This window comes from Lycium barbarum, chromosome 1 (genome assembly GCF_019175385.1).
Source record: "Lycium barbarum isolate Lr01 chromosome 1, ASM1917538v2, whole genome shotgun sequence".
Taxonomy (NCBI): Eukaryota; Viridiplantae; Streptophyta; class Magnoliopsida; order Solanales; family Solanaceae; genus Lycium; species Lycium barbarum.
The window spans coordinates 127,316,167-127,331,408 of record NC_083337.1 but is presented as its reverse complement, the minus strand read 5'-3'; the positions used below and the strand labels follow the sequence as shown (position 1 = coordinate 127,331,408).

General features: G+C 35.8%; 2 protein-coding genes across 2 annotated transcripts; one reads left to right on the top strand and one right to left on the bottom strand.

The window, feature by feature from the left end:
* Window positions 1-950: 950 nt before the first annotated feature.
* Window positions 951-1,853, top strand: LOC132600342 (uncharacterized). Its single transcript, XM_060313459.1, has one exon. The coding sequence runs from the start codon at window positions 1,057-1,059 to the stop codon at window positions 1,678-1,680; it is 624 nt and encodes a 207-aa protein (XP_060169442.1). The 5' UTR covers window positions 951-1,056; the 3' UTR covers window positions 1,681-1,853.
* A 1,688-nt stretch (window positions 1,854-3,541) lies between these two features.
* Window positions 3,542-4,864, bottom strand: LOC132600260 (probable aspartic proteinase GIP2). Its single transcript, XM_060313361.1, has one exon. It carries the CDS (start codon window positions 4,862-4,864, stop codon window positions 3,542-3,544), a length of 1,323 nt encoding a protein of 440 aa, XP_060169344.1.
* Window positions 4,865-15,242: the final 10,378 nt, after the last annotated feature.

Sequence of the window (15,242 nt, the reverse complement as noted above, 5' to 3'; positions counted from 1 at the left end):
TTTTATTAAATTTTTTTTAGTGTGAAATGGAATCATATAATGTAAAATTTCACCCATTGTCTTTGTTTCTCACTTTGAGATATGCATGAACCCGAAGTCGTTTCTTATATATGCCGGAAGCTAAGAGAAGGATGATAAAGAATTAAGAAGAATAGCTTCTCCTATTTACTCGTGACAATCATAATGGCTCTTTCCACCCTAAAAATATACTACTATATAGTTTATACCAAAAAATATACTTCCTCTGTCTCAATTTATGTAATACACTTTTCTTTTTAATCTGTTCAAAAAAGAATGATATATTTTTATATTTATACATAATTTAACTTAAAACATCCTCTTTTACCATTAATGAAATTATTTAAAGTCACACAGATATTCATGACTTGTTTAAAACCACAAGTTTCAAAAGTCTTATTTTTTTTTTTTAAACTCCGTATCTAGTCATGTAAACTATATCACATAAATTGGGACTGAGGGAGTAGTTTATCTCTAAAAATATACTACTCCTATGTAGTTATCTCTCTGAGTGTCGACATGTTTGAGATGTTTCCACCCAAATAAAAATATATGCAGTCTATTTTATCCATAAGTTGAGATTCCTATATTATGTCGAAATGCAGTTCTATTATACTTAACAGATGATTGGATGTTCCAGATCCAACCTACTAATTTAGACCGTGCGAGTTGCCACATCCAAAAACATTTTAACCTCAAATACTATCCAAAGGGTGGTTTCTATTCATTTATTTAACCTTTCAAGTAATTGAAAAGCTTCTTCTAAAATGCAATCTTTTTTATGATCCCAAAAGATTACTTCCTGTTCATATTAAATGCTCTCCAACACGAGCACTAAATTTCATTGGCCTATTTTAATCGATAAAACTCTAACATCTGCTTCCCATAAAGTTACACCACTTTCCTTCCACTCTCCAAATTGTAACTATATATATAACCACCAACTTAAAACTCCCCAATCCCCATCATCAAAACATATCCTCTTTAAGAAAAAATAGACCACCCCATCAAAGATCAATCCTAGCAAATTAGTTTCCAATGGACAATTCTCAAAAATATTCATCTCTTAGTTGTGAAATACAAATCATAAGAGCAAGAAACGTTGAGCAAAGATCCTTAGGAAGCAGTTTGTATGTTAGATGCTATCTAGCTGCAGGAGAGGATCAAAGGGTTCAAATAAACAGCCAAGAGATCGTCCCATCGAAATCATATGACTTGTTTTGGGACGAGTCTTTCTCATTGGATTGCTCGGGAACTGAAGATTCCATCAATAATCTCAAGCAAGGAAGTATAGTCTTCGAACTTCACTCAAAAAAAATTCTTCCAATTTTAGGTAAAGTTGGAGGTTCACAAATCTTGGGAAGGGCTGAAATTCCATGGACAAGTGTTTTTGAGTCAACAAATATGGAAATTGTTGAGTGGGCAATTATGGGTTCAGAGAAGAGACATTTGCATGAAGATATGAAGCCTATGTCAGTGCAAATAGCAATGAAGGTTAGTGTAAAAGAGACAACAAAAGTGAAGAAAAATGATAAGTTGAGATCATCATCATGGGATAATAAGTGTGCTTGCATGGACTATTGTGGATGTAATAGTAGTAATATTCTTAGTGCTGATGATTATGAGGTCTTTCCACTTGGTGCTGTCCTGGGTGCCTTGTAAGAGTAACACAAAAAGTGGTGCAAATTTTAATATATATATATATATATATATATATATATATATATATATATAGATATATATATGTTTTTCTGTGACTTATGCTCTAATACTTTAAGCTTTTGTTTCATATTGTTCATTTTGCTATTTGAAGACCTTCAGGAAATTGTAGATTATCTTAGCTTCCTACCAAATGAATCTTGGCTTCTCAAATTTCTAATGCAGAAATTAAAACTCAAAAATAAAAAAGGATATGGCACATGCACGAAGATTGTCATATGGTTTATATATATATATATATAGTGTGCTTTGTTTAATGGAAGTCATTTTTTCATGATCAATGTTTAGTTGGTGAGTGAAAAATACTTTTGGAAAGATATATGTTAAGAATAAGAATAATATTAACAAATTGGAGAGCGTTATAATTATATTTTGAGTAATAAAAATTAGTATAGGCGTTTGGCCATAGAAACCAAAAAAAAAAATTCACTTTTTTTGGAACTTTGAAGTTGGAGTTGAGTTTGGTCATAGTTTTTTGCAAATAATATTTGGTTGTTGAGAGTGGAGAGCAACTGAGCAACATAAGTTGCCTTTGACCAGTGATAAAAGTTGTGTGAACTTTTAGAGTAAAAATTGAGCAACATAAAAACTTTTGGGGTAAAAATGTAAAACAGAAAAATAAAAGTAAAGGCCCAAAACAAAATGGAAAAATGAAAAACAAGGTTTTGCTTGTTTTTCAAATTCCAAATACAATTTCAAGTTGTACTTGGAATTTTTATGGCCAAACACCATAAAGTGAAAAAAGTGAAAAGAATTTCCTAAAAAAGGTGAATAATTCTCATGGCAAATGGGTCCTTAGTGTTAGTTGCAGCAAGTAATATAAAGTTATAGGTAATTGTAAGAAGAAGTGACTTCAACTTATGAGTGAAAGAAGTCATATTTTCCTCTTCTAATGAAAAAAGCATTCAATAAATAACAATTTATATATAAATTAAAGTTAGACATAGACAAAGTGATGTGACACCACTCTATGACCACCATTTCTATTTATCTTTTTTATCATTTTTTTTTTTACTTTTTACCTATTTTTCTAATAAAAGTTTAATATATTTATGTGGTTATGTTAGAAAATAGTAATGTTTATTTATAATGTAAAATTAATATCAATAAAGACAATGAGATCCGGGTTTGTGTATGAAAGAATCAAATGAAATAAGACATTAAGACCCTTCTTTTTTGGTCTAGTATATGCGCGTGTATGCACATGATATGTTTTAACTTATTTCTTTATTATATAAATAGTGAAGCAGGTAAATAATATGATTCTGATTTCGACATAGATTAGGTGTGTAATTAACAATTTTACCATAATTTAAGTGTGTTTTTATGTCTTTATCCCAATAAAATGAGCAAAACGAAAACGGAAAAGAAGTTCAGATAGGGTATTGTTCATTACTAGTTTATTAATGCAACTTGCACTAATAATATTGTTGCTATATTCCTTACTTGATGATTGAGATTTAATTCGGGAAGTCATATCAAGATTAATTTTTATACAACAACAACAGTAATTACTACTGCGTTCAACAAAAAACAAATTGATGTCAGATATATGAATGTATCCTCATTCTACAGGTTTATCCATTTAATCTCAAATCAAGACAAATTTTTATTAAGTAAATTTATCCAGGACTGATAGACTTTTGTTAATTGATACCAGACCTGCAGAAATTTTACCACTAAAAGAAATCAAATGCAGTACATTTATTCTTGACTAACTCCATCCTGTGGAAAATAAAAGAAAACCTATCTCTTTGAACGTAAAATTTCAAAAGTCGCACTTGTTCTTGCAGAAAATTAACCATCAAGCTTTGGATGTAAAATTAAAGTTACCACATGCTGTTTGATCAATCAAGAGCGAAGAAGAGAAACCCAACCTTTTATTAGCAATATCAAATTGCATAAGGTGATCTTCGATTTGATGTGCTCCAATGACTATAGAAGTAGTGGGTTCAGGCCCAGCATCCACAAAACCAAGACATTGCACGTGATTCACTTGCACTATCGAATTTGCACCAAACATAGTCCAAGTTTTATTGTTTAGCAAACCAAGTTCAATGGGTGGCACACCAGGACCAGTACGAGTATCTCCAAAACTCCATCTATCATAACACACCTTAAAAGGTGCCACAGGTTCCACCCGTGTAGCTCTAGGAAGCAATTTAACAAATGTCTCTGTAAAAGCATTGTAAATCGAAGTCTCCATTTTCGTCCAAGGCTCAACCGTACTAATTTTAGTCCCGCCTTTCCCATTTTTAGTTATTCTCAGCAATGTAGTGTTTATTGGTACAACATTGTCATTAATTTTAATAGATGTCAACCCAATAAAATAGTCCGTCGAAGGCTCCCCCTGAAAATACGAACCTGATGTACTTACCGGATTTTTAAGAAGTGGGGTGTAAACTAGTCTCTTTGAGAAATCTAAGGGAGAGTCAAAAACTTGAAAAATATAAGGACTTTCACCAAAGAAAATAACTCCGGTAGAATTATGTAATGAAGAAGTCAAACAAATGGCGAATTTTCTAGGCATACAAAAAGAATTAGCCAATTGAGTAGGAAATCCAACATAACCATTTCCAAGTCCAATAATCCCTTTAACATTTTTTACTAATCCTTCACGTAGAGAACTAGGAGCACAACCAAAAACTACACTATTCGCTGATGAAAATTTACCAGGATACGTACCATCAATTGATTGAAGTGAAAAAGTATCTTGAGCAAGTTCACCACTAGTGCTAGTACGAATAAAGTGGTTATAAGGAATATGTGAACAAGTGTTATTGTTGCACCCTGGTGAAGGAGAACCTAAACAAGATTCAACACCCGCGCCAGAAAAAGAACGTTTACAAGGAATAGAACCGCAAGGAACTGGTTTATATGATGAACTAACGTAACCCTTTTCACAATCAACCCACAAGAATCGTTGACCAAGGTCTACTGTAAATTTGACTGGTACAAGAGGTGTTCTTTGGCGAATTGTAGTGATATGTTGTTTAGTGGCTGCATCCTTGGTTACTGGAAGAATAAACGCTCTAGGTCTTGGAGCGGTTTTGGCTGTGCATGGGAAGAATAGTATGAGGAGAAAAGAAAGAAAGATACATAGAACACTATTAGTTTTGGAGATCATTGTTATTGAAAGTTGATCGTAGAATTTGAGGAGCTGCCGTCTTGATTTATAGTGGAACAAATTAAAGCTTTTCTTTGACTCAAGATGATTAATTAATGGCAGATGAGTAAACTATTTGTAAAGGGACAACGAAACGTGAAAGAACACAGAATTCATGTTACTCCTATTAATTGTTTTTGGGTGTACAAGTTGTCAGTAATTCTATAAAAATGATACGTTGAAGTGATCAATAAAATGATTAAAAATAATGGAGGATTGGAGTTCAAATCATAGTAAAGATAGATATACTAATGAAGATGATAGGAGTACATCTTATAACAAGTCTACTTTATTATTCCCTCCGTCCCATAATAAGTGTCATCTTAGCAAAAAATACGCAAATTAAGAAATGGGGTTAAGGATAAAAAAAACACACCTCAAGTGTCACCTTTTTGAGTTTCTTACATGAACTATCAGAAGTGAGAGTTTCCTACCGAATCTATCACCAATTAATTTGCAAAATACACTTCAGCTAGCACTTGTTCACTTTTCCTACCGATCTTTCACCAACTAGTTTGCAAAACACACCTCATTATAAGTGAAATAACTGATATTAAGATGTGTTTTGCGACTAATTGGTGATAGTTTAGCTAGAAAACTCTTATAGTCATGGAGAGAATTTGAATTGGTGCTTTTTATTGGATTTTACCAGTTTATGTGATTAGTAGGGTTCTCGACCTTCCCAACCCATCAGGGTCCCTTTTTTTGTATTGCGTTTTTTCTTTTTTTGAGTCTTAATTTGTATGATCTGTTATTAAATCTGTATTGCAACAAATACGTTGAAACAGTAACAGGAAAAACAGAACTGGACAGATTCTGCAAACTGCAAAAAATGAAATTAGCAGAAACTGGAAAATACTATGAACAGTATGTTAAATTGTATGGAAAAATGAAATCGAGCCCACTGAATTCACAGTGTGTCCTTAAGGAAATTATTCCCCTCAATGTACCTGAGGTATTAGAATCTTTCCTCCTAGGATAGAACGATTTACTCACCAAAATAGCGGTACAACAAATTCTGATGACTACGAACCACTCGAAAATAGTATATCACACGAAAGTTTTTACGAAGTGCAGAGAAGAGAGAAGAAGAATATCAGAAAATTTCATAAGTAAAAATTCTGAGGATCAACAGAAATATATAGCCTGTTTGGGAAAAGGTTTGCAACTTTTCAGAAAAGGTGTGCAACCTTTCAGAAAAATTCCGTTGAAAAACGGAGGGAAATTGTTTTAAATTAATCCGGGAAAGAAAGAAACTGGTCGGGTTGCGGGTCAAGATCTTTAATTAATTAATTAATTAAATAATTAAAATTAAAGGAAATTTGTTCCAAAAATATTATCAATCAATCAGATCATTTGACCAAATCCGAATCCAAAGCCTAGCCGAGCCGAGCGACGACGACGGCGCGAGGGGAGACCCTCTTCTTGAGCCTTTAGAAACAAGAAGGAGTGCTTCTACTTTTAAGTAGGAGAACTTTTCTTTCCACCATTTATGAAGGACAAATGCTTATTTCATAAAGCAAGAGGGAACAACTCATTTTCCTTCCACTTCTTTTCCCTCCATTTCCCATTCAACCTATCAATTAAACCCAACAATCTCCCACATGAATGGGGAATGGCTATAAGATAAAGGAATGCACGGACAAGTGTGTGATATACAAGTGAAGATTAATTACATCTGGATAAGTAGGTTTCCCTTTGAACTTTCCGTAGTGAACTTATATCGGATATACTTGATCAATCGGTAGATGTGATATCTTTGAACCGTCGACTTTGTTGTATACATAGACAACATAAGTCACACAATTAACCCTCAACCATCTATGGTTCTTACGGTTGTGTTCGTTTCAGCCATGAACACCGCCTGGTTTCGTGAATGCATAGAGAATGGGCCTTTACCATCATTCCCCTTGAAGCGGCTTATACTTCACACTCACATAAGTGATTTCTAAACGTGTAGTCCTATAGACACACTATCTGGTCATGTTCTGCCAGACTTAGACAATCATTAAAAAAATTTAATGCTTTATTAACTCATTAAAAAGCCTTAAGGTTTTATCCTTGTTTCTGAACATTGTCTTCATCACGAGAATGGGTTGAGTTATTTGACAATGTTGAACTGTCATTCATAACTTTGTTTGATCTCTTTGAACCTAGCTCTTGGGATCTCCAGTCTACGAGGTATAGTTACCGCCATGATGACTTGTCCTAGGCCTTAACCCCATTCCCCTCGATGATCTTTCAACAGTCTCTCTAGATAGGCCTTTTGTTAGCGAATCTGATACGTTATCTCTTGACTTTACGTAGTCAATAGTGATAACACCACTAGAGAGTAGTTTTCTAACGATATTGTGTCGCCGTTGAATGTGACGCGATTTTCCGTTATACATAACGCTCCCTGCCCTACCTATTGCCTCTTGGCTATCACAATGTATACATATAGGTGCCAAAGGTTTGGGCCAAAATGGAATATCTTCCAAGAAATTTCGGAGCCATTCAGCTTCTTCACCGGCCTTGTCTAAAGCTATAAATTCAGATTCCATTGTAGAGCGGGCGATGCATGTCTGTTTTGATGATTTCCAAGACACTGCTCCTCCACCAACGGTGAAAACATATCCACTCGTGGATCTAACTTCAGATGATCTGGTGATCCAGTTTGCATCACTGTATCCCTCAATTACTGCGGGATATTTATTATAATGCAAAGCATAGTTTTGGGTGTGTTTCAAATACCCAAAGACTCGTTTCATTGCCATCCAATGAGTTTGATTGGGATTACTTGTGAATCGACTCAGCTTGCTAATAGCACATGCTATATCTGGTCGTGTACAATTCATAATATACATCAAACTTCCCAAAACTCGTGCATAGTCCAATTGTGAGTCACTTTCACCTTCATTCTTTTGAAGTGCAAAACTTAAATCAATTGGAGTCTTTGCAATATTGAAATTTAAATACTTGAACTTGTCAAGTACTCTTTCAATATAATGTGACTGTGATAATGCTAGACCTTGTGGAGTTTTATGGATCCTAATTCCTAAGATCAAATCAACTACTCCTACGTCTTTCATGTCAAATTTGCTAGCAAGCATACGCTTCGTAACATTTACATCGGCAATATCTCTGCTCATTATCAACATGTCATCAACATATAAACAAACAATGACTTCATGATTTGGACTATTTTTAATGTAAACACAATTGTCACACTCATTAATCTTAAATCCATTTGCCAACATTGTTTGGTCAAATTTCGCATGCCATTGTTTGGGTGCTTGTTTAAGTCCATAAAGTGACTTAACAAGTTTGCACACTTTCCTTTCTTTACCAGGAACCACAAAACCCTCAGGTTGTTCCATGTGAATTTCTTCCTCTAATTCTCCATTTAAGAAAGTTGTCTTGACATCCATTTAATGGATTTCAAGACCATATACGGCTGCCAGTGCCACTAACACCCGAATAGATGTTATCCTTGTTACCGGCGAATATGTATCAAAGTAATCAAGGCCTTCATTTTGTCTATAACCTTTGACCACAAGTCTTGCCTTATATTTGTCAATAGTGCCATCAGCTTTCATTTTCCTTTTAAAGATTCATTTTGATCCTAAAGGTTTATTTCCAGAAGAAAGATTAATCAATTCTCATGTATGGTTGTTTAAAATTGATTCAATCTCACTATTGATTGCCTCTTTCCAAAATGCTGAATCAGAAGAAGACATTGCTGCTTTAAATGTTTGAGGCTCATTTTGAAGCAAGAATGTCACAAAATCTGGTCCAAAGGAAGTAGATGTCCTTTGACGTTTGCTACGCCTTGGATCCTCTTCACTTGGTTTACTTTTCTTTGGTTCTTCCCGCGGCCGTTTAGATCTTTCACTTGACGACTCACAGTCAGTTTTATACGGATAAATATTTTCAAAGAATTTAGCATTATCTGATTCAATTATCATATTAACATGAATTTCGGGATTGTCCGATTTGTGAATCACAAAACGACAAGCTTTGATGTTTGTAGCATAGCCAATAAAAACACAATCCACAGTTTTTGGTCCGATTTTTACCCTTTTGGGCAAAGGAACTTGGACCTTTGCTAAACAACCCCACACTTTGAAATATTTCAAGTTGGGTTTTCTTCCTTTCCATAGTTCATATGGAATAGATTGTGTTTTGCTGTGGGACACCCTGTTGAGTATTCGATTAGCTGTAAGGATAGCTTCCCCCCACAAGCTTTGTGGTAAACCAGAACTTATTAATAAAGCATTCATCATTTCCTTTAATGTTCGGTTTTTCCTTTCCGCAATTCCATTTGATTGTGGTGTGTAGGGTGTAGACACATAATTTTGACCCTCCCAGTGTGTTTCACCTTATAGTGTTTAAATATTTCTTCTAATTTTAATTTTTGACGTGTCGATTTTATTCTATTTTTATTTAGTAGGCTTATTTGCGAAAATCAAAAAGAACAAAAATATTTGCTATTTTTGGAGTATAAGTTTTGTGTTTTAAAGAAAGAAAAATTACAAAAATATGCTTTATAGGTTTTAATTTTGCTTAGCCAGTCATTTATTTTAAGATTTTTTTTTCAGTTATCTAAAAAATAGTTATTAAATATTTTTTGTTTTTATATTAAAAAAAATGAGCAAATAGAATTGTACCACCTCACCACAAAATGACAAAATTTGATAACAAACCTTATCACAAAAAGGGGAGGGGGTTCACGTTTTTAGGGAAATATTATTGTTAGGGGTGGGGCCCACACAATTAAAAAAAATGAAAAATGAAAGAAAGAGGGTCAGAACACGTGATAGAGGGGGTTTTTGGAATCATTTTTTGGGGTTCATTATTTTATAGATAGAAAGAGGGATACACAAGAAACGGAGAGAGAAGATATATTATAGAATAGAGGTAGAGAGGGAGGTTCATTCTTATCCACCATTGGCATAGTTTTCTGAACCGCAACTTCACCATTATTTTAACCATGTAAACAGGCTACCTTTACCCCTTCAGAAAAACCATATAAATACCATACCCATCGCCTATCTCAACCATAAAACCACCAACTTTAACCTTGAAACTTCATTGTTTTAGCTCCAAAATCACTCGACTACCCCGTTTGGGGTTTGAATGAGTTTGTTGTCTTCCCTTTTGTTATGTCCCGTGTTTTCGTATAATTGGAAATCGAGAAATAATTACGACTTGTGTGTTATAAGGACATAATTTGATTTTAGTGAATATGACTATGTTGGTTATGGAATTATTAATGTTAAGACCTCGGGGAAGGCCGAGAATAAATTTGGAATTTCGGAAATTAGTTTCGGGAATTACAAAACGGGACATTTTATGAATTGGGCCAAGGAAAAATGCAACACAAAATTGAGGCCCAAAGAATGGAAGTGGCCGGCCATGTACAAGGCCCAAGCCTCTTCCTTAGTGATCATGTGCATAGCACATGATCAATTATGTGGATATATATCAACAACACTTAGAATTTTCAAGATCAAAAATCAAAAATTCAAGAACACCCCACAAAAGGGCTTCGGCCGAACCAAGAAAGAGGAGAGAAAGAAATTCTCCAAGCCTTGTTTGTGATCCAAAAAAAATCCTAATTTCTACATAGTTGTGAAGTACTCAAGACCCTCTTCAACGGGGTATAATTAGTTTGGCACAAGGACCTCGTTTACGACAAGTCGGGTTTTCAAGAAAAGGTAAGAATTTTGCCCCTTTAATATTATAGAATTGTTATGAATGTGTTAAGGATTGAGAGTAGACGGGAATCCCGTAACTTTGATGTATATAGAAAGCCGTGGGTGTGGGTGTATATGGTATGTTGGCCGTGAGTTATATGTAGTGCAAAGGTATGGGAATCTTATCTTGTTTAGTTGGTTTGTGGCGTCGTTATAACATTTAGGACGTAAATGATTGGTTAGTGAATTAAATGGGCATTGGAAAATGATTTCGGACATTATCGGAAAGTGTATACCTTTGGTATAATTGTGTATATCATTGTATATTTAGAGTGCTAAAGGCTTTAAATATGAGTTATAGTTGATATTAATGAATTCGGAATGAAACGACGCAAGTTAGAATGTTCGTCGTGAATTTTCGTTGTTTTGAAGAATTATGGAAAGTAATGGATTTTGGGCAATTTCGTGTATGGCTTGGAATGTATTTTGAATGTGATGGCATAATCTTGAATGAGTGAATGAATACAATAATATGGAAATAGATTTGGAATTTTGAAGTTTGAATGGAAGATTTCCAACTTGTGTAGTAAGGTAGGCTTTTGAAGTTTGAATATGGTTATATTGTTGAATGATGTTTGGGTTGTTGTTGTTGATGTATTCTGAGCCGAGCTAAGCCTCGGGGATGTTAGATTTATAGGGGAAATGCTGCCGAAATTTCGGTAGGCAAAAATGAAGTTAAAGGCATTTTTAAGCCTAAGAATCTCAATTGGTAACCTTGACCATTTGCAGATTTCAGACGAAACGGGACTGGACTTTTGGGAGAGCATACGACATCTGTGAGGTATGTAAAGCTTCCCACTCCTTCGTTTGGCATATCTTAGTATGATAGGCGAATATGAGAACTTCCGGAGCATTTCTGCTCCTCGAAACCCGATCCACAGAAAAGTTACTATTCATTCAATTCAATTGAAGCCTAAGGGCTCTATTTTGGCTAGAATGCCATCACTCGTCCGGAACCTATCGAAATGTGGTCGGGTAACCTAGAAATGATTATGTATGACCCTTTGGCCTATGAATGTTCGGAAAATATGTTCGCCACCTCAATTTGACTCGAGGTGGGCCCGCTAGCCCGAAACGCCCTAACTGTCTTATTGGGCTATCTTTGTGAATAAAGTTTGACATGCTACTTTCGATTTTGGAACTTCCTCCTACGGGATATGTTTTGAATATTACGATGCGCTAAGTTACGTTTTGAGCTATACGTACTATTTTGGAAACGTTTTGTGAAATGAAACCTTATATCGACTAAGTATTCGATTACTTTATATTATGAAATGTCTTATGGGATTACTCTGCTTTGAAAGACTATTTTGAAGTATGATTTGCATTTGTTTGCTCACGACTCCGCTCGTGCCTTATTATGACTTCGTTCACCGGTTCCCGGGCCGGTTTTGATTCGTGCGCCTTATAATAATTCGGCCGTATGCTGTGTTACGGTTCTCGAGGCTTCGCCATAGGGCCGGGTTCCGTTTGGAGTTATGCTGTGATATGGCTCGTGGTGCGATACGCTCACCTATGATTATGTTTGTGTTCGGGGATGTACGGAGAATTGAAACCTTCTGGTGTTATGCTGTGTGTGGCGCCAGCGTCGGAGTGGCGACCACGTTCCTAAGCGTTTGCATGATTTCGTTTGCATTATATATACGTATATGATTTTGATACGGATTTTGACATACCGATTTGTATTCCATTTTGTTATCTGATTCGCTTTCAGTTTTGATCCATATTTCTGTACTCCGTGCTTTACATACTCAGTACATATTTCGTACTGACCCCCTTTCTTCGGGGGCTGCGTTTTATGCCCGCAGGTACAGACATTGGTGACCCTCCGCAGTAGGCTTCACTCTTTGCTATTCCGGAGTACTCCTCTTTGATCCGGAGTCCACTTTTGGTACAGACTCCTTTTGCTTTGTATATATTCTGTACATTTGACTATTTGGGTACGGCGGGGCCCTGTCTCGCCATATGTCTTTGTTTTGAGTTCGTAGAGGCCTGTAGTCATATATGTGGGGTGAGGGTCCTGTATATGTTGGTTTGATTTCGTTTTCTGGTCTTAAAGCGGTCTTCTTATTATGATGGCCCCAAATGGCCCTTATGCTTATGTTTGCACCTTTGACCGGCGATGTCTATTCCGCCGCTCAGTTTGTATTTGATATGGCATTTTGATTTGGTGCGACCGCTTAAGACATATTTTTGATATAAATTACGTTCGATATGATTTCGTAAAATTCTGAAATAAGTTTGGATTTGATAATGAATGTGACATTCGGTCTGGGTACCCAGGTAGGGTGCGAGTCGCGGCCCACGGGGCTGGGTCGTGACACCTTTTGAGGTCGCCGTCGTGGGTTTCGGTCTTGAAGAGGTCCCGTCATTTTCTTTTGAAGTCACGGTTATGGCATTTTGAGCTACTGTATTGAAAGAGCATTTTTGTTTATCTGAAGGTCCATTTTCTCTTCTTAATTCATTATCTGTTTATGAATGGTTTAGATATCATTCTTTTCGTTAAATTTTCTTAACTGTTTTGGTGCTTTCCTCGTTTGTTGAATGTTTGAGTTAATTTTCCCTTTTTATGGTGAGTGGAACGTAGTCGTATTTTGCTTACTCTGTTTTGGGAGTGATTTAAACTCCAAATTTGAGATCAGTTTGGGTTGGATATTGATTTGAATGTTTAACAGTAAATGATATTAAATCGTATTTTTTTATGTGTTTATTCGTGGGTTATATGTAATTATCACGTTGTTTTAGTGTGCAGTGGATATCTTTAATGAATTTGCTCCCAATTCGTGAAAGCATGGTTACTGTTGATAATATGTTGCTTGATTCTGTCAAACAAGGATGATATTAAGGGAGTTAGTAATTATTAGAACTTAGTTGTAGGTTAAAGATTAGCACAAAATTGCTTTATTATTCTCTCCTTTTAATTCTTATCTTTCGGTTACAGTGATAAAACTAGGGGTAATGTCGTTTTCTTTATACTCTTCTCTATTTGGATATTCTGCTTTGTTGTAATTAATGGAGGTATTGTTAATTTAATTATTCTGTCGTATAGTTGCTCAATATATTTCTTAAACAAAAGAATCAGGCCAAGACTAACGGTTAAGGCTATATTAATTAATTACTAGTGTGAGTTGAGCGAGATGGGGTGCGAATTGTTTCAAACCCCATTGTCTATTATAAAAAAAGAGTGATAAAACCAATTGTAAGGGAGCGAGATGGGTTGCGAATTTATTCAAAACCCGTTATCAAAAGAGTGAAAATTAATAATAACCAAATAATTTTAAGTCTCAGATTTTAGAGACAAATAATTGCCTTTAACGCTAGACGAGCTTTAGGCACATTTTAAGACGTTCGTTTCGATTAAGAATGTGGTTATGCATCTTATTTCGAGACATTTTTTTATATAACTCAAGGATGCGGTTACGCACCTTGACTAAATTCGTTTTAATAATTAATCTTGTTTCGAGTAAGAATGCAGTTATGCATCTTATTTTGAGACGCTTAAAAGATCCGGAATGCGGTTACGCATCTGAGTTAAAACCACTAAAAAGTTCAACAAATAAAAGTACAAGCAAATCAAGGCTCGGATACATAAAATATCCAAAATTAATTTAAGCTAAGTATAAGTCGATAAAACGACCGTGCTAAAACCACGGGACTCGGGAATGCCTAACACCTTCTCCCCGGTCAACAGAATTCCTTACTCGGTCTTCTGTTTTCGCGGACCATAATAAAAGAGTCATTTCCTTTTGATTAGAGATTCATAAGGTGGCTCGGAACACTAAATCTCAATTCCAAGTGGCGACTCTGTAAATAAAATAATCCCTTTTCAAAACCGTCACTTCAAATGGAAAAACCCTTTAATAATAAAAACCTGCGCGTTTATAGCGCGGGGGGTGCAAAAAAGGGGTATGACAGCTCTAGCGACTCTGCTGGGGAACTACCAAATTTCGAGCTTTGTGATATTGCCTTATACTTGGCTTTTATTATCATTATTTGGGTTTATTGTGTGCTTTGTTGAGCCTAATGTGCTAACTGCCGCTCATTTACCGCTTTGATATTGTTGAACTGTATTTTAAACTGTTTTCTCTCGCGCACCCTTCTGAATCTCTGAAACACTTCACACACGGGCACAGGAATGCAGTTATGCATCCTAACTTTCTGTCAAGATAAAGCCGGAGCGTCTTGTCGCCCGGTGAAGGATTTTAGTCACACATGTTAGGCGGGACAGGATAAGCAATGAAGTTGGAATAGCACTGCTACCGACAGTATTGCCCCTCGCCGGCTCGAGTTGTCCGCTCGGGTGACCCAGTCTAGACACCTTTGCCATTAGGTCTTAAACCTAGCAGAACTGAAAACGCAGAACTGGTATCCCTAGGAGACTACGCTTATCTGCATCATGTGCATTTGACTTAGTGGGACTCGGCACAGGGGCCGGGTCTGACTAGGACAGGTGACCTTTTTATCGGACCAACATGTGCGTCCAGTGTGCTAATTGTAATATACTTGGAAGATGCCTGCTTGTTGACCGACTTTAGGATAACCAAGGGGGTTCCAGAGAGATAAATATCACCGACTTTCGCACCATTTTTTTTAAATCCTGT

What these genes read in the sequence shown, in the direction of transcription:
- LOC132600342 (XM_060313459.1), top strand. Translation starts at nt 1,057, where the DNA reads ATGGACAATTCTCAAAAATATTCATCTCTTAGTTGTGAAATACAAATC.
- LOC132600260 (XM_060313361.1), bottom strand. Translation starts at nt 4,864, where the DNA reads ATGATCTCCAAAACTAATAGTGTTCTATGTATCTTTCTTTCTTTTCTC.